This window comes from Humulus lupulus, chromosome 6, assembly GCF_963169125.1.
Source record: "Humulus lupulus chromosome 6, drHumLupu1.1, whole genome shotgun sequence".
Lineage (NCBI taxonomy): Eukaryota > Viridiplantae > Streptophyta > Magnoliopsida > Rosales > Cannabaceae > Humulus > Humulus lupulus.
Genome location: NC_084798.1, coordinates 88,324,303 through 88,347,486, shown reverse-complemented (window position 1 = coordinate 88,347,486; position 23,184 = coordinate 88,324,303). Strand labels below are relative to the sequence as shown.

At 35.6% G+C, this 23,184-nt stretch overlaps 2 protein-coding genes and 1 non-coding gene across 3 annotated transcripts in view; 1 reads left to right on the top strand and 2 right to left on the bottom strand.

Moving 5' to 3' along the window:
• Positions 1–1,325: 1,325 nt before the first annotated feature.
• On the bottom strand, positions 1,326–2,371 carry LOC133784106 (small ubiquitin-related modifier 1-like). The gene is made up of 3 exons (XM_062223610.1): positions 2,067–2,371; positions 1,658–1,807; positions 1,326–1,560 (listed from the first exon to the last, which is right to left on the bottom strand). Exons 1-3 carry the CDS (start codon positions 2,166–2,168, stop codon positions 1,495–1,497), a joined length of 318 nt encoding a protein of 105 aa, XP_062079594.1. The 5' UTR covers positions 2,169–2,371; the 3' UTR covers positions 1,326–1,494.
• A 6,621-nt stretch (positions 2,372–8,992) lies between these two features.
• LOC133787611 (small nucleolar RNA R71) lies at positions 8,993–9,099 on the bottom strand. Its single transcript, XR_009872621.1, has one exon. It is a non-coding gene; the product is annotated as a small nucleolar RNA R71 (small nucleolar RNA).
• Positions 9,100–10,631: 1,532 nt separating this feature from the next.
• Positions 10,632–23,184, top strand: part of LOC133785279 (uncharacterized) — a 48,304-nt gene continuing 35,751 nt past the window's right edge. The window contains exons 1-5 of the mRNA XM_062224530.1: positions 10,632–10,636; positions 11,170–11,264; positions 11,988–12,182; positions 12,384–12,740; positions 12,987–13,287. Coding sequence (XP_062080514.1) covers positions 10,632–10,636; positions 11,170–11,264; positions 11,988–12,182; positions 12,384–12,740; positions 12,987–13,287 — 953 coding nt within the window. The remainder of the gene's footprint in view (positions 10,637–11,169; positions 11,265–11,987; positions 12,183–12,383; positions 12,741–12,986; positions 13,288–23,184) is intronic.

The window sequence follows — 23,184 nt, the reverse complement described above, 5'->3', positions numbered from 1 at the left end:
ATAACCCGGTAATGTACTAAATACCCAAAATACCCCTTGACTCACCCCGAGTCGAGTATTGGTCCCATTGTGACTTTCCCGCTAACTTGCTCCCTTGGATCGCCTCGTGTCGAGTAACCCAAGTATATCCACATAATAATGTGGTCTCACACATATCACATATATGTCAAATATGCCCATAACATGTCAAATTACGAAAATTTCTCTTCTGATAAGAAACAAGCTCACATGCATATTTAATACACCAAACACATGCATATCAAGTCATATCACAATATAACTCACATAGTCATATAATAACACTCGTACATAACACATAAGCACATAATTTCCATAATTTGTTATCCTGACCCAAAGTCTTATTAGGTAATTTGGGACGTTACAATTTTGACTCACAATATTGCTAAGAAAGCATTAAGGTTAGATGATGAGGTTGTTTAGAATGTATTGGTTACAAACTTTCTTGTACCTTTGTAATTTCTTCTTGTACTTGCTTGTTTATCTAATGGAAGCTCTACTTTTTTAAAAAAAAAAAAACTGCACTTTGTATTTTAATAAAATCTTTCTGAACTCTCTAATTTATAAATTATTCAAATGTACCCATAAATCTAATTTTGGTCAAAGTTTTTTAAATTAAAATCACAAATAATTTGTCAAATTAATAATTCAGAACAAAAGCATAATTATGGCTAACAACCGTATTGTTATATTCAATTTTTCTTCATCAAAATTAGATTTAGGATTGTATTTGAATTATTTTACAAAATACAAATCCAAAAAGTGAGTTATCAAAACACAATGTACAAACAAGTAATGAAACAAAATAGAAGATCCAAAATTGTTAATAATATTAAATTTAATCAATTAATTTTGAAACGCCTAAGACTATATTTGGTATGAATGAATGAGAGTAGGATGAATTGAGTATTTTGGAAGGATAAAGATTATGATAGATGAGAAGATAGTAACTCTCATTTAAATTGTTTGGTATTGAAAATAAAGTTGGAAGGGTGAAAAGTAAATTAACTATTCAAATTAGCATAATATCCTTTCTAGCATAAATATTTGTTACTTTTTTTAAATTATAATAATAATATTTAATATATTTTGTTTGTCTTTTTCTTCAATCGTTCCAAAAAAAGATTCCATTGTTTGGAGGGAACTTCTTCTTCCATCTCTCATCGCCCTTTCTCTCTACCTCTTGCCAAACAAATCAGAGTAAATGATCTGAAAGAGGCCATTTCTATATACAAGTGCGAAGAAAATGCCAATTTCTTTCAAAAATAGGAAAACAAAAGTGATCACAAAATCAAAAACAAAAGTAGTGTAATGTTAAAAAGAAATAAGTAGATTAGAAATTATACAAATAACAGCAATTGTAAAACTATATAGTTGGGGGGAAACCCTACATAATTTCAAACAGGTAGAATAAGCACACAAGAGACTCCACAACATTAGCATAGCTTAGCTTTATTACAACAAATAAATTTTGCTCTAAATGATAGCACCTCCATTCATGTGGAGCATTGCATCGATTAGGTCATCCTCTTCCATTCCCAACTGCAAAAACATAGATATGTATACATATCTAAATAAAACATATATACAAAAACACATATATAATAATAAGTATTATTATTTAAAATTAAAGTGAGACCTTTTCTGGAGTGTGGAAGGGTTTAACGTAGCGACCATCGTAAAGGAAGACAAGAGATTTGATGTCCAAATACATTTCTTCACAATAACGCTTCATAAGAACCTCAAGAGGGGCAGTTCTCTTCATCTTAAACGACAGTTCACAGTCATCCTTTACAAAACCAAAATTTAAGAAAAAATATATATGAAAATTGTGACCGAGGCCCAAATATTATTAACTGGGAAAAGCAAACAGAGAATGTTCTCTGTTAAAAAAACAAAAAAATCAAAATGGAAAAACACAAGACTAACCCACATAACAAACAAAGCTAAACTGACTAATACTAACAATAATATTCTCATTCTGTTAAATATGTTATCAGTTTGTTTTGATTTTTATAAGATCAAACAAGAAAGAGAGGTAGACAAACCTGGCCTTTCACTTTGAGGGTGATTTGCATTGATTGAACATCATTAGGGTTCTTACCGTTTTCCTTTTCCCCTTCATCGTTGGAGTTGGTTCTGCTAAACATTTTTTTTTTGCTTTTCAACAGCAATTTCACTGTCTTGTTTTCAATTTTGAAGAAAAGAGCTCTTTCTACTTGAATGATTTTCTTTTCTTTCTTTTTGTTTTTTATAAATTATATAGACAGATTTCACTCTCTCTAACCTTTTTCTTTTTTCGAAAATTTATTAATCTCACTGTTGATATTTTTTCTTGGAAATATGTCTTCGTTTTTTATATTTAATGCTTGGTAACAATATTACCAATACAGATAAATGTTTTCTTCTCAGTCGCATCATTTATTTCAATTTAATTTTATTTTGTAAGTGTAATCGTACGTTTACTAAAAAAAACTAAAAATAACAAATGAATAAATAAACATTTTTTTTTAGTTTAGAATTACAAAGTAGGCAAATTCAAAATCTAAATGAGCAACCGTCTCATCAATCAAATTTGCAGCTGACACTGTTGCCAAGCTAATACTTGCACTAAAAAGAAGCCTATAAAACTGACACTGTTGTTTCTACCGTCAAGTCTTGAAAAAAGCATGCACGATTTTTTTTTTCCTAAAAATTGTTTGCCCTCGTCAATTATTTATTGCTAATTTACACTTTATTTGCAAAATATTCATAAAAATAGAGTTAGAGCATCTCCAATCCATTACTCTATATATGGTTATGCACCAACACCAAAATTAAGAAATTTTAGTACTATATTTTTTTTCCATTCCAACCACAACACCAAAAATTACACCAAAAAATATATTATTTATTATTATATTAATTTTTAATGAAATAGAATATTCTTTTTATTATTATATTATTTTATCATTTATTTATTTAATATTAGAATGTAAGTTTGTAATATTTTAATTATCTTTTGTATATTTAATCAATTTCAATGTTAATTTTATTTTCTTATAGTGTAGAGTAAGAATTTTCACACAAATTAAAATAAATTATATAAAAAATTAATTATGAAATATTTGAAATTTTATTTAAAAAATTAAATTATGTGTATTTATAATTTAAAAAACTCAACATAAAATATAGACCCAAATAATACTCATATGTTTATATATATATATAAAAGATATAAATATATTTATATTTGAAAAAAAAAAAAAAGTTTTGCTGTGTGAACAGTGCACGACATATATGTCGTGTCACTGTTGACACACGGCTAAATGCTGTTAAGTTTCCCATTTGATTGGAGGCATTTCAGCACACCAACCCCATATATATGGGATAATCCCGTTTGGTTGCAGATGCTCTTAGTGAATTGAATTGAATTGAAAACCTATTGGGCATGCTACCCATTTATCCTTCACTGAACTTAACTTAACTTTTGACTTTTGAGTCCCTAGTCTTCATGCTCCAGAGAAATTATTTAGTGGCATTAGTACGGTATAGCTAATAATCACACCTCTCTAATCCTTCAAAATTTGTTGGCTCTGAATCTGACCATTAAAAAACTTGCATAAATTGGCCCAACCCACTACAAGATGAATTGGGTACGGGTTATAATAATATAAGACGAGTTCAATCCGCACCCACTACTTAATTTTTTTTGTTGGTATATATATCTATATTTTAATAAGAATAATGAAATGTGCACCCAAAATCTACACCCAAATATAACACAGAGACATGACAGTATTTTTTAAAACAGTGAGTCTCAGTTTTAATAAATGTAATTGAATAATCAAGTCTGTCACGTCACTGTGTGTGTAATGTTTATGTGTATATTTTGGGTGCACATATCATTACTTTTTTAATAATAATCTAAACCTAAAATTATAACTCATAATCTCTTTATTGAAAGTTATAAAGTTTGTGACTCTTTCAATTTGTTTAATGAAAATATTGAATTTTGGAATGTGAAGTATTGAATTATTTAAATTTATATATGTATGTATTTATTTTAGAGCAAAAATATTACTTATTTTAATGAAAGTTTTTGTTGCTATGAGATTAATGGTGGTAACTTAAGAATTGTATATAAAATGGATTTTTACACAAAATACCTTATTTGGTCATATTCTTACTGTTTACCCAAAAATGGCTCCTGATGATGTGGCAAGATTTCTTACACGTGGTTCGCTCGTGGCAGTTTCGAGTGAAGGGATCCTGTTCGACCATTGACCAGATAATTATTAATGCGTCAAGTCTCTTGATTAGGTGCGACCAGTCTGGTCGCATACTCTCATTTACTTCCTTTGGGATACGCAATATTGTAATAATTACATTTATAATGTTTCCTTTTATTACCTTGATATGATGATCTTAATTGTAATTAAGGCCCATCGGCCCGTGTAACCCTCTTGAGCCTATAAATAAGAAGAGGAGGGCTCAAGGAAGGGACTGCTGGACTTTTGAACTCTTAATCTTTGTATTCAGTGAGAAAAGCATAGTGTGGTTATCCACCGAAATTGTATTCTTCCCAAGGCTTGTGAAACTCAAGAATCCTAGTTCTTTGATCACATTAGTGAGATTCAATATCAATAAGAACACTAAGTGGACGTAGGTCATTACTGTTATACCCATATTTCGAGCCACGATGAGTGTGACCTCGAAAACTGAATGCATAATGAATGAACTCGTAAAGTCTGGAATATGTGCGAAATCTAAACATCGAGCCTGCGAAACAGAGACGACTTCGAAGATGGTAGCCTCGAAATCCTCACAAGCTCGAAAGGTAGACCCCGAGATGCATCTGTTCTCGAGGATGACCTCGAATCAGGGGCTCCGAGCCTGACGCGCGTACGAGCTCGAAGTCATGTGGCCTCGGGATATGTTATAGCTCGAAAGTCAGTAAGAAACCTGGGAGAATATGGCCTTGGTGATATAGGATAATAACTTTTAATATCCTATATGAGTCATCTATAAGAGACACGATCTACATTTATTACTGTATATCCCCTACAATCAAGGGATATTATTTGATTAGTTATACGCCCCCTAGTCTTCAGGGGACGTTTCCTTTTATATTGGATTATAGGCATTTAAGGCCATTTAATTTATTTGGATAAAAAGAGTAACTACCCAAAATATGTGGGATAGTATTCTGAAATCTTCTCTATAAATAGAGAGGTCATGCACCATTGTAAAGGACCGAACTTTTGTGAGCCTAAGGAAAACTCTGGAGAATTCATCCTTGAAGGGTTTTCAGAGATATTCTTAAGTCTTAATAAGAAAGACTCGTGGACTAGGCAGATTTAACTGCTGAACCACGCAAAAAATCGTGTTTGTATTATCATATTTTTATTGGCCATTACTGATTATTGTTTACGTTGATAACTCTAGAAATTAGAGTTATTTTACCACACTTTTTAAGCTAAAAATGATTTAGTTCTTAAGTTTTTAATTAAATTATTAAGTTTTAATTACTTTTTAAATTTATTAGTCTTATTTAAATTTTATAGATTTTTGTGTATTTGTATAGTTATATTATTGTAAAATATTATAGTTTAATTATTTAAAATTAATATTGTTAAGTTAGTGGTAAAAAAATGTTGTATTATTGAACTTAAATGTAAAATATAAATTAAGTTATAATTAATATTTTCAAAGAATTAAATTGATTTATTTTAGAGTTGAAAATATTGTATTATGATTTATTTTATATTTATTTTGTAGGGAATGTATGCTCTTAAAAAGAAAGAAAAATGAAGGACAACATGGCATTTTCAAGAAAACAAAACAAAGAGTTGACATTTATAGAAAAAAAAAGGCTTCATTTGGGCCCAAGCCCAACAGCTTCTCCAAGCTTCCTCCACCTCAGGCCCAACACCACTCCCTCATGAAGTCATCCGCCTGGCACCGAAGCAAGCAATTACTCCAAGGGTCTTCAGCATATACTTCAACCATGCATATACACCCAATATCATCACATGCTACCTTCCTCATCTTCATCACTCAAGGGCCAAACGGCCCAAGCCTCCAAAGCAGCCAAATTCATCAAGTCTTCAGCATATATCACCATTTCCTTTAGCACCCACTCGGTTCAGCAAGCCCATATGCCACTGCCAACACAGCCACAAAAAGACCCCAAAAATCACATTTTCATTCCCAATATTTTTCACCCAAATATCAATTTACTCTTCCCTATTTTTCTTACTTAAATAAACATTCCTAATTCATTTTTTTACCCTAGTTTTTCACTAATATTTTACCCAACCAAACATTTCATCTTTCCAATACTCTTACACTTACTCTATTTATCCTACCACTTCCCAACACAATTAAATTAATCAATTTATTTATTTTAATTTGATTAATTTTATCTCCATATTTTGCCTATAAATAGAGTCTTGTAAGACCATTTGGGGAGCTCTTCTTCTTCATATTTTTCTACCTCTTCTACACATTTTTCTCTCTTCTTTTCACTAGTTTCTCTCTACCATTTTCATCTTTTGAAGAGCATGTCAAGTATGTTATTTTGTAATGTTTATCTAGTTATGAGCTTCTAATCTTTTTCAAAAGTTATTAAGATGATGATGAAGCAAAATGTAACTAGATAGTATTTTTTATTGTATGTTGATTTCCCACTTGTGTAACATTGTTTATGGATTTTTTCTATCAATGATATGCATTTTTCATCTATTATTGAGTGTTAAAGCATATTACACTTAGTTCTTTATTATGCAAAAATATGATATTCTTTGATTAAATGTTTTTCATTAAATTGTTCACATCTAATTCTTAGAGCATAAGTATCATATTTTGCCTAAACATAATCTCTTTGATTTTTTGTAGTTTCATTAGGTTGTAACACAACTAATGCTTAGAAATTATATCTTGTAAAAGTGAAGAAAAATCCTACCTTTTTGAAAGAGTAGCTTGTGCTTGAATAGAAAATATATTTTGAAAAAATATATAGTGTGATTTATTTCAACTATATTAAAACTTGGGAATCAATATACTTATAAATACTATTGAACTTGCATTTTGTGGATTCTAAAATCTTAATAATCTTATTTTATATATCTCATTTGAAAACAATTTTTCTATTCAATCTTAAATCTTTTTTATTACTTGTGTTTTATTTTTCTAAAACAAAATCTCATCAAATATTTGGAACTAGGTTAGAATATTCTTGCTTTGTTTGAAATAGTTTCTTTTGATGTTAGTCAACTCCCATGGGTTCGACCTCGTACTTACATGAACATTATATTCCGAAACGATTCGTGCACTTGCGAGCTTAAATATTAAAACACCCTCTTTTGGGATCAACAAGTTTTTGGCGCCGTTGCCGGGGAGTTGCTAGAAAGAAACGATCTTTCTACAAGGTAAGTAACATTCTTCTACTAGTTATTTTATTTTTATTTTGCACTATCATCTTTAAAAAAAAAAAAGTAAAAAATATATATATTTATATCTATAAAAAAAATCAAAAAACAAAAAAAAAAAGAGTAAAAATCGAAAGAAAAAAAAGTTATACATATATTTATTTATATTGTTATATATTATATTATATATATATATATATGTATGTATCTTGGTAGTTGATGACATTTAGTGCCTCCTACTTACATATTAGTTGAGTGCATTAGTGCCTCCTAACCCTTTTTCTTTTTCTTTTAATTTTTATGTTTGTAGTTGAGTGCATTTGTGCCTCCTAATTACTTGATAGTTGAGTGCAATTTTTGCCTCCTACATACTTGAGCAATTTATCTCTTCTAGTGATGGCATTAGTGCCTCCTAGCTTTTATTTTATTTTATTTATTTTTATTTATCTTAGTTGATGGCACTAGTGCCTCCTAAGTTTTATTATTATTATTATTATTGTTGTTGTTATTGTTGTTGGTTGATGGCATTAGTGCCTCCTAATTTTATTTTTTGTTGATCATTTAGTTGATGGCAATAGTGCCTCCTAATTTTATTTTTTGTTGATCATTTAGTTGATGGCATAAGTGCCTCCTAATTTTTATATAACTATTTACTATTGCTATTGTCATTTTATTTTATTTCTTCTTAATTATCGCATTTAGTTAGTTGTAATTTTATTGTTTAAGAAAATACTTGAAAAAAAAAACTAAAAAACAAAGCTTGTTCTTTCAACATAAGCAATTTTTGCTTAAAGGAAATTTGGCAAAGTTCTCATCCACGCTTATTAATTAACCTCGGGGAGTTGTTATTAAGTTGTGAGTAAGTGGAATCAAATAGGCCTGGGAACAAGTTAAACCAAAAAAATTAGATAAAAAAAAAAATCATAAAAATCATAACAAAAAAAAATTATTTATTTATTTAAATATTGTAATCTCTTCTTGTTATAAGTATGCTCTGTGGTTGCGGTTCTAACTGATCTTCCACATCAGAAATTTGTTTTCTTGTGATTGTTTGTGTTACTTGGTGAAATCTGTGACATTGTATGCATCAGTGGCATCGTAATTCAAAAAATCGTTTGGTGAAAAAATTAGTGTCTGTACGTGAAATTGAAAGTGTTTTTGAAAGTTTAAGCATAATGGAACAAGAACCTAATGTTGTGCAAGAAAAAACTCTTCTTGAATACTTTTCACCTATTTCATCTAATGCTCCATCATGCATTGTTTTGCCCACTACTAATGCTACTCATTTTGAACTTAAACCATCAATCATTCAATTGTTACCATCATTTTATGGTTTAGAAAGAGAGGATCCATACATGCATGTAAAAGACTTTTTGGAAATTTGCTCAACCTTTCGTTTTCAAAATTTTTCAGATGAGTCGGTTAAACTTAGGTTGTTCCCTTTTTCCTTAAAAGATAGAGCCAAAGCTTGGTTAAACTCACTTCCAACTGGAACCATAACTACTTGGGATCAACTTTTTAATAAATTTCTTGCTAAATTTTTCCCCATGTCCAAAACTGATAGTTTAAGAAGAGAAATCTCCGAATTTTATCAAAAAGATAACGAAGAATTTTATGAATGCTGGGAAAGATTTAAATATTTATTATTAAAATGTCCCCACCATGGTTTTGAAAAATGGAGACTTGTGAAATATTTTTATGATGGTTTAACCCCTTCGAACCGACAAATGATTCAATCCATGCATACTGGAAAATTTTTAAAATTGCAAGGTCAAGAGGCTTGGGACGCTCTTGAAGAATTGTCTGTTAATTCACAACAATGGAATTATTCTGAGCCTAGGTCTAGAGCCAACCCGTCACCGAAAAGAGAAGGAAAATATGAAATAAAAGAAGAAAGTGATTTAAGAACATCATTTGATAAATTAGCAAGAAAAGTAGAAGCCTTAGTAATAAGTCAATCTATGAATTCTCATGTGCAACCTAAAAAAGATGTTTGTTCTTTATGTGCTAGTCCATGTCATAATGCTCAATCATGTCCTTCTTTTGTTGAAACATTTTCTGAAGAAGCTAATGCTTTACATTCATATGGAAAACCTTCTTCTAATAGCCCGTTTTCCAACACATACAATCCAAATTGGAGAAACCATCCCAATTTTTCCTGGAGACAAAACCAACCACAAGTGAATCAAGGAACCCAATTCCACATGCCAAATCCAAATCATGCCCAACCAAGTCAACCTTACCCTCCACAAAGAAAACCTTCCTTAGAAGACACCTTACAACAGTTCATGCAATCCACCCAACAAATCTTACAAAATCAGTCTCAATCCATTGCCAAACTCGAGACACAATTGGGTCAACTTGCTAATGTTGTAACTGAGAGAGAAAAAGGAAGATTTCCTAGCCAATCCATCCCAAATCCTAAAGGCCAATATGAAATAGGAACTCCTAGTCATAAAGAAGAAGCTAAGTCTATTTCAACTCTTAGGTCCGGAAAACAAATTGTCAAACCCGATTACATACCTCAAGTTGAAAAAGACCAAAGCCAACCTCAAAGTTCCAACACAAATGACCTTTCAAAAGATGATGCTCAAATCCTTCCTTCCATCCCAAAAGCTCCTTTTCCACAAAGATTAATTCCACTTAAGAAAGGCAACCAATATAGTGACATCTTAGAAGTTTTCAAACAAGTAAGCATAAACATTCCTTTCTTAGATGCCATTAAACAAATTCCTGCCTATTCTAAATTCTTAAAAGACCTTTGCACTGTTAAAAGAAACACAAATGTTCCAAAAAAGGCGTTTTTAACTGAACAAGTTAGCTCCATAATTCAATATAAAAGCCTTGTCAAGTATAAAGATCCCGGTTGTCCAACAATTTCATGCATCATTGGCGATCATTTCATTAACAAAGCTTTACTTGATTTAGGAGCTAGTGTGAATTTACTGCCTTATTCTGTGTATAAGCAACTTGGTCTAGGAGAATTAAAACCAACTTCTATAACACTTCAATTAGCCGATCGTTCAGTGAAAATTCCTAGAGGTATTGTAGAAGATGTTTTAATTAAAGTGGATAAATTCTATTTTCCTGTGGACTTTATTGTTCTTGACACTCAACCTGTTGAAAATGCTCATGCTCAAATACCCATCATTCTAGGTAGACCATTTTTAGCTACATCTAATGCAATTATCAACTGTCGTAATGGTGTATTGAAATTATCTTTTGGAAACATGACTGTTGAATTAAATGTTTTTAATGTTGCTAAATCTGTTGAGTGTGAGGAAGTGCATGAAGTTAACATGATAGAGAGTATGTGTGAAGATGATGGAAGTGACTTACTTGATTTTTGTGAAAAATACTTTGGTATAAACTTGCATATTGATGATTTTCATGATGAAGTGAATTCTTTGTTAGAGTCTATACCCTTAAATGAAACCAAAGTTGAACCATTTTCACCCTTAGATCATGTTCAATCAATTTCTGAGTCTCCAAAGTTAGACCTTAAACCTTTGCCAGAAAATTTAAAATATGCTTTTCTAGGAGAGTCTGAAACCTTGCCTGTTATCATAGCATCTGCTTTAGATAAAGAACAAGAAGATAAATTGTTAGATGTCCTTAGAAAACATAAGGAAGCCATAGGTTGGACTATTGGAGACATCAAGGGAATTAGCCCATCCATATGCATGCATAGAATCCATCTAGAAGAAAATGCTAAAACCTCTCGGGAATGTCAAAGAAGGTTAAATCCAAATATGAAAGAGGTCGTTAGGGAAGAAGTACTTAAACTGTTAGATGTAGGTATCATCTACCCTATTTCTGATAGTCAATGGGTTAGTCCAGTTCAAGTAGTGCCTAAAAAGTCTGGGATCACCGTTGTTGAAAATGAGAAAAATGAATTAATCCCTACTCGAGTACAAACGGGGTGGAGAGTGTGTATAGACTATAGAAAGCTAAATAATGTTACTAGAAAAGACCACTTTCCTTTACCCTTTATTGATCAAATGCTTGAACGTTTAGCTGGCCATGCATATTATTGTTTTCTTGATGGCTATTCGGGATATAACCAAATCCCCATTGCCCCTGAAGATCAAGAAAAGACTACCTTCACTTGCCCTTTTGGAACCTTTGCATATCGTCGCATGCCTTTTGGTCTTTGTAATGCTCCTGCAACTTTTCAAAGATGTATGATTGCAATATTTTCTGATATGGTTGAAAGAAATCTTGAAGTGTTTATGGATGATTTTTCTGTGTTTGGAAATTCTTTTGATGACTGTTTGCACCATCTGTCTCTTGTTTTGATTCGCTGCAAAGAAAAGAATTTAGTTCTTAATTGGGAAAAATGTCATTTTATGGTTAAAAAAGGAATTGTTTTAGGTCATGTAATCTCATCTGAGGGAATAGAAGTTGATAAAGCAAAAGTTGATCTTATTTCAAAACTTCCCCCACCTAAAACAGTAAAAGAAATTAGATCATTCTTAGGCCATGCCGGTTTTTATAGAAGATTCATAAAAGACTTTAGCAAAATTTCACGCCCATTATGTCATTTGCTCGGAAAAGAAAATGCTTTTGTCTTTGATAATGATTGCCATGTTGCCTTTGAAAGATTAAAATCCCTTTTGACTAGTGCACCCATTATTCGCCCTCCTGATTGGAATATTCCTTTTGAAATAATGTGTGATGCTTCTGATTATGCTATTGGTGCTGTTCTAGGACAAAGAATTAACAAGTTACCTCATGTAATCTACTATGCTAGCAAAACTTTGAACGATGCTCAATTAAATTATTCTACAACTGAAAAAGAATTGCTTGCTGTTGTGTTTGCATTGGAGAAATTTAGGTCTTATTTGTTAGGATCTAAAATAATTGTCTATTCTGATCATGCTGCATTGAAATATCTCTTGTCGAAGAAAGATGCTAAATCTCGCTTAATTCGTTGGATCTTGCTTTTACAAGAATTTGATTTAGAGATACGAGATAAAAAAGGTTCTGAAAATGTTGTTGCTGATCATTTGTCTAGAATTGTTGTTGAGACTAATAATGACTCCACCACTATAACTGAAACTTTTCCTGATGAACAACTCATGCATATATCTTCTTTGCCTTGGTATGCTGACATTGTGAATTATTTGGTCACTGGTGAAATTCCTTCTCATTGGTCTAAGCATGACAAATCTAAATTTTATTCTGAAGTGAAACATTTCATGTGGGATGACCCTTATTTGTTTAAATATTGCCCTGATCAAATAATAAGGAGATGCATTCCAAACTGTGATCAACTTAAAATCATATCTTTTTGTCATGATCATGCATGTGGTGGACATTTTAGTGGTAAGAAAACTGCTTTGAAAATTTTACAATGTGGATTTTATTGGCCTACTATTTTTCATGACACTTATGTTTATTGCAAATCTTGCGAACGTTGTCAAATGTTAGGAAGTGTAACTAGAAGAAACATGATGCCTTTGAATCCTATCCTTATTGTTGAAATATTTGATGTTTGGGGCATTGATTTTATGGGTCCATTTCCTAACTCTTTTGGTAACTTGTACATTCTTGTTGGTGTTGACTATGTGTCTAAATGGGTTGAAGCTGTTGCATGCCACACAAATGACCATAAAGTTGTGCTTAAGTTTTTGAAAGAAAATATTTTCTCTCGGTTTGGCTCACCACGTGCTATCATTAGTGATAACGGTACACACTTTTGTAATAGATCTTTTGAGCATTTAATGAAACAATATGGTATTACACATAAAGTCACTACACCTTATCACCCACAAACTAGTGGTCAAGTTGAAATATCAAATAGAGAAATTAAGCACATCTTAGAGAAAACTGTCAATCCATCTAGGAAAGATTGGTCCTTAAGACTCATTGATGCATTATGGGCATATCGAACTGCATACAAAACACCCATTGGAATGTCCCCCTATAGACTTGTGTATGGAAAGGCATGTCACTTACCCGTTGAGCTAGAACATAGAGCCTATTGGGCAATTAAGCAATTGAATTTTTCCTTAGACAAAGCGGGTGAGAGAAGAAAGCTTCAATTAAATGAGTTAGAAGAACTTAGGCATGATGCATATGATTATTCCAAAAAATATAAGGATCGAATGAAGATTTACCATGACAAAAACATTTTGCGAAAAGATTTCTCTCCCGGTCAAAAAGTCCTTTTATACAATTCTCGTTTGCATCTCTTCCCGGGGAAGTTACGCTCTCGGTGGGTAGGTCCCTACATTGTTCGCACTGTTTTTCCACATGGAGCCATTGAAATTGAAAATCCTAATAATGGTAATGTATTCAAAGTGAATGGACAAAAATTGAAACCATTTTTAGAATTGAAAACTGCTAAAGTGGATGAAATCCTTCTTGAGGATCCTATTTACCATGGTCCTTGATCGCTTTCATCAATTATTGATAAATGTGTGTTTTATTTATGTTTTTAGGTTAACTTCTTGTTTTGATTTTTGTTTCTTTTTTATTGCACTCTTGACATGCTCTATGATGAGGTACGACCATTCTAAACTCTAAACTCTTTCACACTTCAATTTATATTTGTATTTTGATACATTGAGGACAATGCATAATTTAAGTTTGGGGGTAGTGGGTTTATTTGGTTACTTCTTTCATGTGTTGAAAATGGTAGAATTTTTTTTTTTTTTTGGGTAGAATTTCTATTATCTCTCTAGTAATATATATTTATATATAGTTTTGTACTTTTATACTTTATTTTCTATCAAAAACTATTAAAAAATTAAAAAAAAAAAAAAAAAAAAAAAACCTTTGGTGATATCCGTTTTTCCTATGATAATACCCTTGATTGAGTTTGATTTTAGTTTAAAAAAATATATATATATGAATCTTTATTAAGCTTTGTGTTTAATTCTTGGGTCAATTTTGCTTAAAAAAAAATGAAAATTAAATTTTGAAAAATAATTATTCATCATAATATGTGAAATAAATAGTTTATTACAACAATTTTTCCTAAATTCACATAATAACTTGATAAATAGTTTTGGACTTCTAATTTAAAATATATTTTCAAAGCAAGATTGACTATGGAATTAATTACATAAGGTTAATGTTGATTCATATTTTTTATAAATTATTTTCAATGTGCAATCTTTGAGGACATTTTTGATATCACCAAATAAAAAAAAAAAAGTGTATTTTTAATTTTTCTTTTGCTTGAGGACTAGCAAAATTCTAAGTTTGGGGGTGTGATAACTCTAGAAATTAGAGTTATTTTACCACACTTTTTAAGCTAAAAATGATTTAGTTCTTAAGTTTTTAATTAAATTATTAAGTTTTAATTACTTTTTAAATTTATTAGTCTTATTTAAATTTTATAGATTTTTGTGTATTTGTATAGTTATATTATTGTAAAATATTATAGTTTAATTATTTAAAATTAATATTGTTAAGTTAGTGGTAAAAAAATGTTGTATTATTGAACTTAAATGTAAAATATAAATTAAGTTATAATTAATATTTTCAAAGAATTAAATTGATTTATTTTAGAGTTGAAAATATTGTATTATGATTTATTTTATATTTATTTTGTAGGGAATGTATGCTCTTAAAAAGAAAGAAAAATGAAGGACAACATGGCATTTTCAAGAAAGCAAAACAAAGAGTTGACATTTATAGAAAAAAAAAGGCTTCATTTGGGCCCAAGCCCAACAGCTTCTCCAAGCTTCCTCCACCTCAGGCCCAACACCACTCCCTCATGAAGTCATCCGCCTGGCACCGAAGCAAGCAATTACTCCAAGGGTCTTCAGCATATACTTCAACCATGCATATACACCCAATATCATCACATGCTACCTTCCTCATCTTCATCACTCAAGGGCCAAACGGCCCAAGCCTCCAAAGCAGCCAAATTCATCAAGTCTTCAGCATATATCACCATTTCCTTTAGCACCCACTCGGTTCAGCAAGCCCATATGCCACTGCCAACACAGCCACAAAAAGACCCCAAAAATCACATTTTCATTCCCAATATTTTTCACCCAAATATCAATTTACTCTTCCCTATTTTTCTTACTTAAATAAACATTCCTAATTCATTTTTTTACCCTAGTTTTTCACTAATATTTTACCCAACCAAACATTTCATCTTTCCAATACTCTTACACTTACTCTATTTATCCTACCACTTCCCAACACAATTAAATTAATCAATTTATTTATTTTAATTTGATTAATTTTATCTCCATATTTTGCCTATAAATAGAGTCTTGTAAGACCATTTGGGGAGCTCTTCTTCTTCATATTTTTCTACCTCTTCTACACATTTTTCTCTCTTCTTTTCACTAGTTTCTCTCTACCATTTTCATCTTTTGAAGAGCATGTCAAGTATGTTATTTTGTAATGTTTATCTAGTTATGAGCTTCTAATCTTTTTCAAAAGTTATTAAGATGATGATGAAGCAAAATGTAACTAGATAGTATTTTTTATTGTATGTTGATTTCCCACTTGTGTAACATTGTTTATGGATTTTTTCTATCAATGATATGCATTTTTCATCTATTATTGAGTGTTAAAGCATATTACACTTAGTTCTTTATTATGCAAAAATATGATATTCTTTGATTAAATGTTTTTCATTAAATTGTTCACATCTAATTCTTAGAGCATAAGTATCATATTTTGCCTAAACATAATCTCTTTGATTTTTTGTAGTTTCATTAGGTTGTAACACAACTAATGCTTAGAAATTATATCTTGTAAAAGTGAAGAAAAATCCTACCTTTTTGAAAGAGTAGCTTGTGCTTGAATAGAAAATATATTTTGAAAAAATATATAGTGTGATTTATTTCAACTATATTAAAACTTGGGAATCAATATACTTATAAATACTATTGAACTTGCATTTTGTGGATTCTAAAATCTTAATAATCTTATTTTATATATCTCATTTGAAAACAATTTTTCTATTCAATCTTAAATCTTTTTTATTACTTGTGTTTTATTTTTCTAAAACAAAATCTCATCAAATATTTGGAACTAGGTTAGAATATTCTTGCTTTGTTTGAAATAGTTTCTTTTGATGTTAGTCAACTCCCATGGGTTCGACCTCGTACTTACATGAACATTATATTCCGAAACGATTCGTGCACTTGCGAGCTTAAATATTAAAACACCCTCTTTTGGGATCAACATACGTGCTCTTCTTTCACTGTTGACGAAAAATGGCGTCAACAGTTTGGTGCTTTCATTGAGAGCCTTAAGCATTCAGTCCCTGAGTAAGTCATGGCCACTAATGATCAGAACGCTCCTGAGGAAAATTATCCAAGACGTCCTGGGAAACAGCCGATGGAAAACCCAGATGTCGACGAAAGGAGTGGATCCTCCGATTCTAGAGGACCGCCTCCCCCACCAAGAGATGAGGATATGTACTACAATCCTGAGTGATATGTTCCTATTGTGGAACTCGAGAACCGGCAACTGAAACAGCAGTTGGCACAGGCCAACAAACGGAATGAGGAGTTGGCAAGGATAGCCGCAGAGGCGCAGGTGGCTCAGCCCCCGCCTCCGCGTGAAAACCAAGCCCCTCCTCCAAGGGATGTACACGTTCCTCCCCGTTGACCCCGTGGGCGTCCACGGAATGATGCCGCCACGAGGAGGCCGGCTCAACCTACGACACCCACAAAGCCATCCGCTCCACCTAGGCCCCAGAGGAGTACTCGGGCTAGGGCCCCAATTAATCCACCTGTGGAAGCACCTGGGGAAATTGAGAACAACCGAGCCCCTGCAGAGGCTCGGACTCAAGCCCCTGGGAATGCACCACACGCAACCAACCCATCTCGGGTGAACTCCGAACCGTTTAGGCCGCGAAATGGGTGGTAGCCACCGTCACCCATACGGTGCCCTCCATCACCAATAAGATATGTTTCGCCTCCTCGCAGGAATACACAACTAGTTCGAGATCAGAGCGAAAGGCATGCGGAAAGGAGACAAGGAAATAGGGGAGCTTACTAGGAACGGAGAGGTGCCCCATCAGAAATAAGTCAAACATCCCGGTCTCGCACGGCAGAGACGAGGCGGCATGGAAGAAATCCATCTCGAAATAACTATGCGATGAGTGTTACCAGCGACGATTCTGGAGACACCAGGTCGGTCAGCAAGCATGACCGAGGTCGTAAGAATACTGGAAGCCGCAGAAATCGCCCCGACCTGCGAGAACACCTGAATCAGAGTCGGGGTAATGTCGACCCGATAAATCCGGACCTAAGGGATCGCTTGAATAGGCGCAGAGATCCCTCACGAAGGCGCGAGCTTGGAATTGTGATCGATGACAACCGACTCCAGGCAGTACCTCTTGCGGACCCAGTCCAAGAAAGAATTGATCAGCTCGAAAAGGCCTTTAGGCTTTTGAAAAACGAGCAAGAGCATGATCGATATGAAGATTCTGATGAGGAGCTTGAACCATTTGCTCCCCATATTTCCAACACTCCATTTCCGCAAGGGTTTCGGATCCCTCACGTCCCAACGTTCAAAGGAAAAACCGACCCATATAGTCATCTGAGTACGTTCAACACCATAATGAGGGCCAGTAACGTGGGTTACGAGCTTAGATGCATGTTATTTCCTGCATCATTGACAGGACCAGCTAAAAGATGGTTCGAAAAATATAAGAGACATTCAATAACCTCTTGGGAGCAGTTGTCTAAAGACTTCAAAGCCATGATGGGGGTTCGACCTGAGGCGTCAACCCTAACCAATGTTCGGCAACAACCAGGCGAAACATTAAAAAGTTACCTTACAAGGTTTAACTTGGAAGTTGCCCGAGCTCGGAACGTGGATGACAGTGGACACTTAATGGCTGTCCAGGCCGGAGTAAGGCTAGGAAGCGCCCTCTGGGATGATATGCAAAGAAAACCGGTGAGGTCCCTAACCGAGTTTAATAGACGAGCGCAGAGGTTTGTTAATGTAGAGGAAGCGAGGTCGACACTTAATGTGACTTCCCAGCCCGAAACTACAACGATAAACGTAAACTTTGCCTCAACCTCGGCGGACCCAGTAGCTTCAAAGCCTGCTGTGGAAAACCCTTCCAAGAGGAAAAAGAACGAAGGAAGTAACCCCGAGGCTGAAGGAGGAAAGAAAAAGAAGGGGGAGAGATATTTCTCCGTGTATAGAGTGTACACCGAGCTCAACGAGTCTCGGGAGAACATATACCTGGCTAATGAAAACCAGGTCCCCTTTAGGCGTCCGGACCCGATGAGAAATCAAAAGTCCAAGAGGGATTCAAGCAAGTATTGCCGATTTCACAGAGACACCGGGCATACTACCGATGAATGTCGACAGCTGAAAGTCGAGATCGAAGGATTAATCTCGAGAGGTTACTTTAGACAATATGTCAAGAACCAGAGTACTAATCAGGCGACTGCGAGCCAGAGAATAGCCGCGCCTTCGACCACACAAAATAATAATTCCCGAGCTCGGGAAAAAGATAGGCCCCCGCCGATAGATGGAGAGGATGTAATAACCATCTCGGGAGGGCCTCATCCCGCAGGAGTGGGCAGGAATGTCCAAAAGAGATACGTTAACGAGCTAAAAACTGGGGATGGGTCTCCTTATGAACCCGAACCTAGGGCTCCAAAAAGCCAGAGGATTGAAACACAACCAATAACCTTCACTGAGGAAGACACGTCCCATGTCCAGTTTCCTCACCATGATCCGCTGGTCATCACTCTCCAGCTGGCCAATAAAAGGGTCCACCGAGTTCTCATAGACAATGGGAGCTCAGTTAACATCCTCTACAAAGCAACCCTCAAGAAGATGGGACTCTCCCTTCATGACCTGAAAGCATGTGCAACTACTTTATATGGATTTTCAGGAGAAAGGACCGCCTGTATGGGATCCATCGAGCTCCCCGTAACCTTGGGAGACTACCCAGTCTCGGCAACCAAGATGATGGAGTTCGTGGTAGTAGATCTACCATCAGCCTACAATGTGCTGCTTGGGAGACCTGCCCTGGTTGGGCTGGGGGCAGTCTCATCGGTAAGGCATCTGGCCCTTAAGTTTCCAACCCCAAGCGGTGTTGGAACATTGAAGGGAGATCAATTGGCTGGGAGGGAGTGCTACAACATTTCCTTGAGAGGAAAGAAACAGACGAGCGCACAAACACTCGTCATTATTCAAAATAAAGACGGGACAGTATTAGAAATTGATGAAGAGATCGATCCAAGGGTTGGGGAGAAAGCTGACCTCGAACCCTTGGAAGAGCTCGAAGAAATTTAGCTTGAAGAGACCAGTCCCGCGAAAAAGGTGAAGGTTGGAAAATACCTCCAAGATGAGACAAAATAGCAACTAATTTGCTTTTTGAAGAAGAACCAGGATGTCTTCGCGTGGTCACACTCGGACATGGTGGGAATAAGTCCAAATATAGCAAGCCACGCACTGAATATAGGTAAAAGCTTCCCTCCGAAGCAACAAAAGCGAAGACAGCTGGACGAAGACAGAAAAAAGGCACTAAAGGAGGAGGTTGACAGGTTAAAGGCAAACCGATTCATTAGGGATGCCTTTTACCCTGACTGGGTAGCCAATCCGGTGTTGGTCCCAAAACCCAATGGGACGTGGCGGACCTGTATTGACTACTTAGATCTCAACAAAGCTTGCCCGAAAGACTGTTTTCCGTTACCAAGGATTGACCAGCTCGTGGATGCCACGGCGGGGCATGGCCTGATGTCATTCATGGATGCCTATTCTAGATACAACCAGATTCCCATGCATGCCCCCGACCAAGAACATACGAGCTTCATAACGAATAAGGGGCTATACTGCTACAATGTCATGCCATTCGGGCTTAAAAATGCTGGGGCCACATACCAGCGGCTCGTGAACATGATGTTTTCAGAACAATTAGGGAACAACATGGAAGTTTATGTTGACGACATGCTTGTCAAGTGTCAACTCAACAAAAACCATGCTGATGACCTCGAAGAGTGCTTCGGCGTGCTCTGAAAGTATGACATGAAGCTAAACCCTCAGAAGTGCACTTTTGGGGTATCTTCAGGAAAATTTCTGGGTTTTATCGTGAACTCTCGTGGAATCGAGGCCAACCCCGACAAGATCAAGGCCCTGATTGACATGCCCTCACCTAGAAGGCACAAAGACGTCCAAAGTTTGACTGGTAGGATGGCAGCCCTAAGCAGATTCATCTCGAAATCTATGGACCGTGGTCTTCCATTTTTCAACCTATTGAGAGGAGGTAAGAAATTTGAATGGACGGAGGAGTGCGAGCTGGCCTTTCAGGAGCTCAAAAAGCACCTTGCGGAACCACCCATCCTGTCAAAACCCGAAACGGGAGAAATACTGTACCTATACCTTTCAACCACCGAACACGCAATAAGCGCAGTACTCGTTCGGGAAGAAGAGAAGGTGCAAAGACCAGTTTACTACATCAGTAAAAAATTACTGGGGGCAGAGTCAAGATACCCCTTGATGGAGAAGCTGGCGCTTAGTCTAATTCATTTGTCCCGTAAACTCCGCCCCTACTTTCAGGCGCATCCCATCCATGTGCTGACTGATCAACCACTTAGACAAGTCTTGTCTAAACCAGAAGCTTCAGGTCGAATTCTTAAATGGGCTGTTGAGCTCGGACAGTTCGAGATCACCTACCCCCGAGAACGACCATTAAGGCGCAGGCGTTGGCAGACTTTATAATGGAATGTACTGGTATGACCAACGATGAAGTCATAACCCCGGCCCACGAGCTGTGGAAACTATATGTCGACGGCTCATCCAATGAAAATGGATCGGGGGCAGGAATCATTTTGATTACCCCCGCAGGAAGCAGATTTCATTCTGCCTTGAGATCTGACTTCAGAGCGTCGAATAATGAAGCCGAATACGAAGCTTTACTCGCGGGACTTCGTGTAGCAAAAGAGCTCAAAGCCAAAGCTATACATTGCTACAGTGACTCCCAGCTCGTGGTTAATCAAATCTTGGGAGAATACCAGGCTCGTGGCACAAGGATGGCAGCTTACTTAGAGAAGGAAAAATCCGCATTAGAGTGTTTCGAATTTTATGCGATCGAACAGGTTCCCCGAGAGCGGAACTCAAATGCAGATGCTTTAGCTTGACTTGCTACCTCCACTGAGAATGATGAACTAAACGTTGTCCCCATTGAACACCTCTCGGCACCTAGCATTAACGAGCCGGAGGAGGAAGACGTATGTATGATCGAGTCCGAGCCAACATGGATGACCCCGATAGTGGAATATCTCGAGACCGGTGTCCTTCCAAAAGACCGGAGTCAGGCTCGAAAATGAATGTATCAGCTTCCCCGATACACCATAATGGACGGAAAGCTATATAGAAGGGGGTATTCCATGCCATTACTACGATGCGTAACTCCACTCGAAGCCAAGAGGATCATCGAAGAAATTCACGAAGGGTTCTGCGGAGACCATACTGGGGGGCATAGCCTGTCCAAGAAAATCATACGCCAAGGATATTTTTGGCCCACCATTAAGTCAGATTCTTTCAAATATGTAAAGAAATGCAACAAATGCCAGAGATTTGCCACGATTCCTCGAGCTCCACCATCCGAGCTGACCATGTTGACATCCCCATGGCCATTCGCAGTATGGGGAATCGACCTCATTGGCTCTCTCCCAACTGGCAAAGGTGGAGTAAAATATGCTGTAGTCGCGGTGGATTACTTCACAAAGTGGACGGAAGCTAAACTGCTGGCAACAATAATTTCCACAAAAGTCCTTGATTTCGTGGTAAAGAACATTGTATGCCGATATGGGGTGCCGAGGAAGATTGTGACCGATAACGGAACCCAGTTCGATAGCGACTTGTTTACCAACTTTTGTGAAAAGAACGGAATAATAAAGATTTTTTCATCAGTGGCTCTGTAACGACCCAAATTCGCTAATAAGGCTTAAGGGCCTTGATTAGCGTGCCAGGAGGGCATGATGGGATTTATGTGTGATTTTAATGATTTAAATGCGTGGTTATGATTTAAAGCATGTTATATGACTATTTGTTTATCTGAGATGCATGACTATGTATGTTAGTATGCATGTAGGCCCGGATCGTGTTAGAAGGGCATAATTGTAATTTTGGCCATGTTGGGCATAACTGAATTGATATGTGATGATTGTTGAGACCACATTGTGATGTGGATGTATCTGTGAATTGTGACTCGAGGCGATCCCAGTGAGCAGGCTAGCGGAAATTCATGACGGGAATTTATACTCGGCTCGGGGCGAGCCTGGAGGTATGAACAGGAATTCAGAGAAATAGATTGAGATTTATTTTGATGATGGGGGATAATTATTTGGTGATTTATCAGGTATTGGGAAGCAACGGGAAAATATTAGAGACACTTGAGGATTAGCGGGAATTGGGTAAATGACTAAAATGGCCCTACTTGGGAAAAAGGGTTTAGAATTAATAGGGAGGGCATTTTGGTCAATTGGCTTTTGAAGATAGAATAAATAAGGCTTTATACACTTAGTGGATTTTGTAGAATAGAGTAAAGGGGCTGAAAAAGAAAGGAAAAAGGAAAGAAAGAAAAGAGAGAAAACTGATGGGTTTTCTAAGGGATCAGTTTGGGGGTTCTAGCACCTCTTCTCTTCATTTTTCTTGAGGTCAAGCTCAGTGGGGAGCTAGGATAGGCTGTGCATCAAGAATCTTAAGGTCACACTTGAAGACTTGGCAAGGATTAGCAAGAACATCTGAAACTTGAGGTAAGTTCTTGAGGATTTCTGTTTTAGGGTTTTGGCTGGTTTGA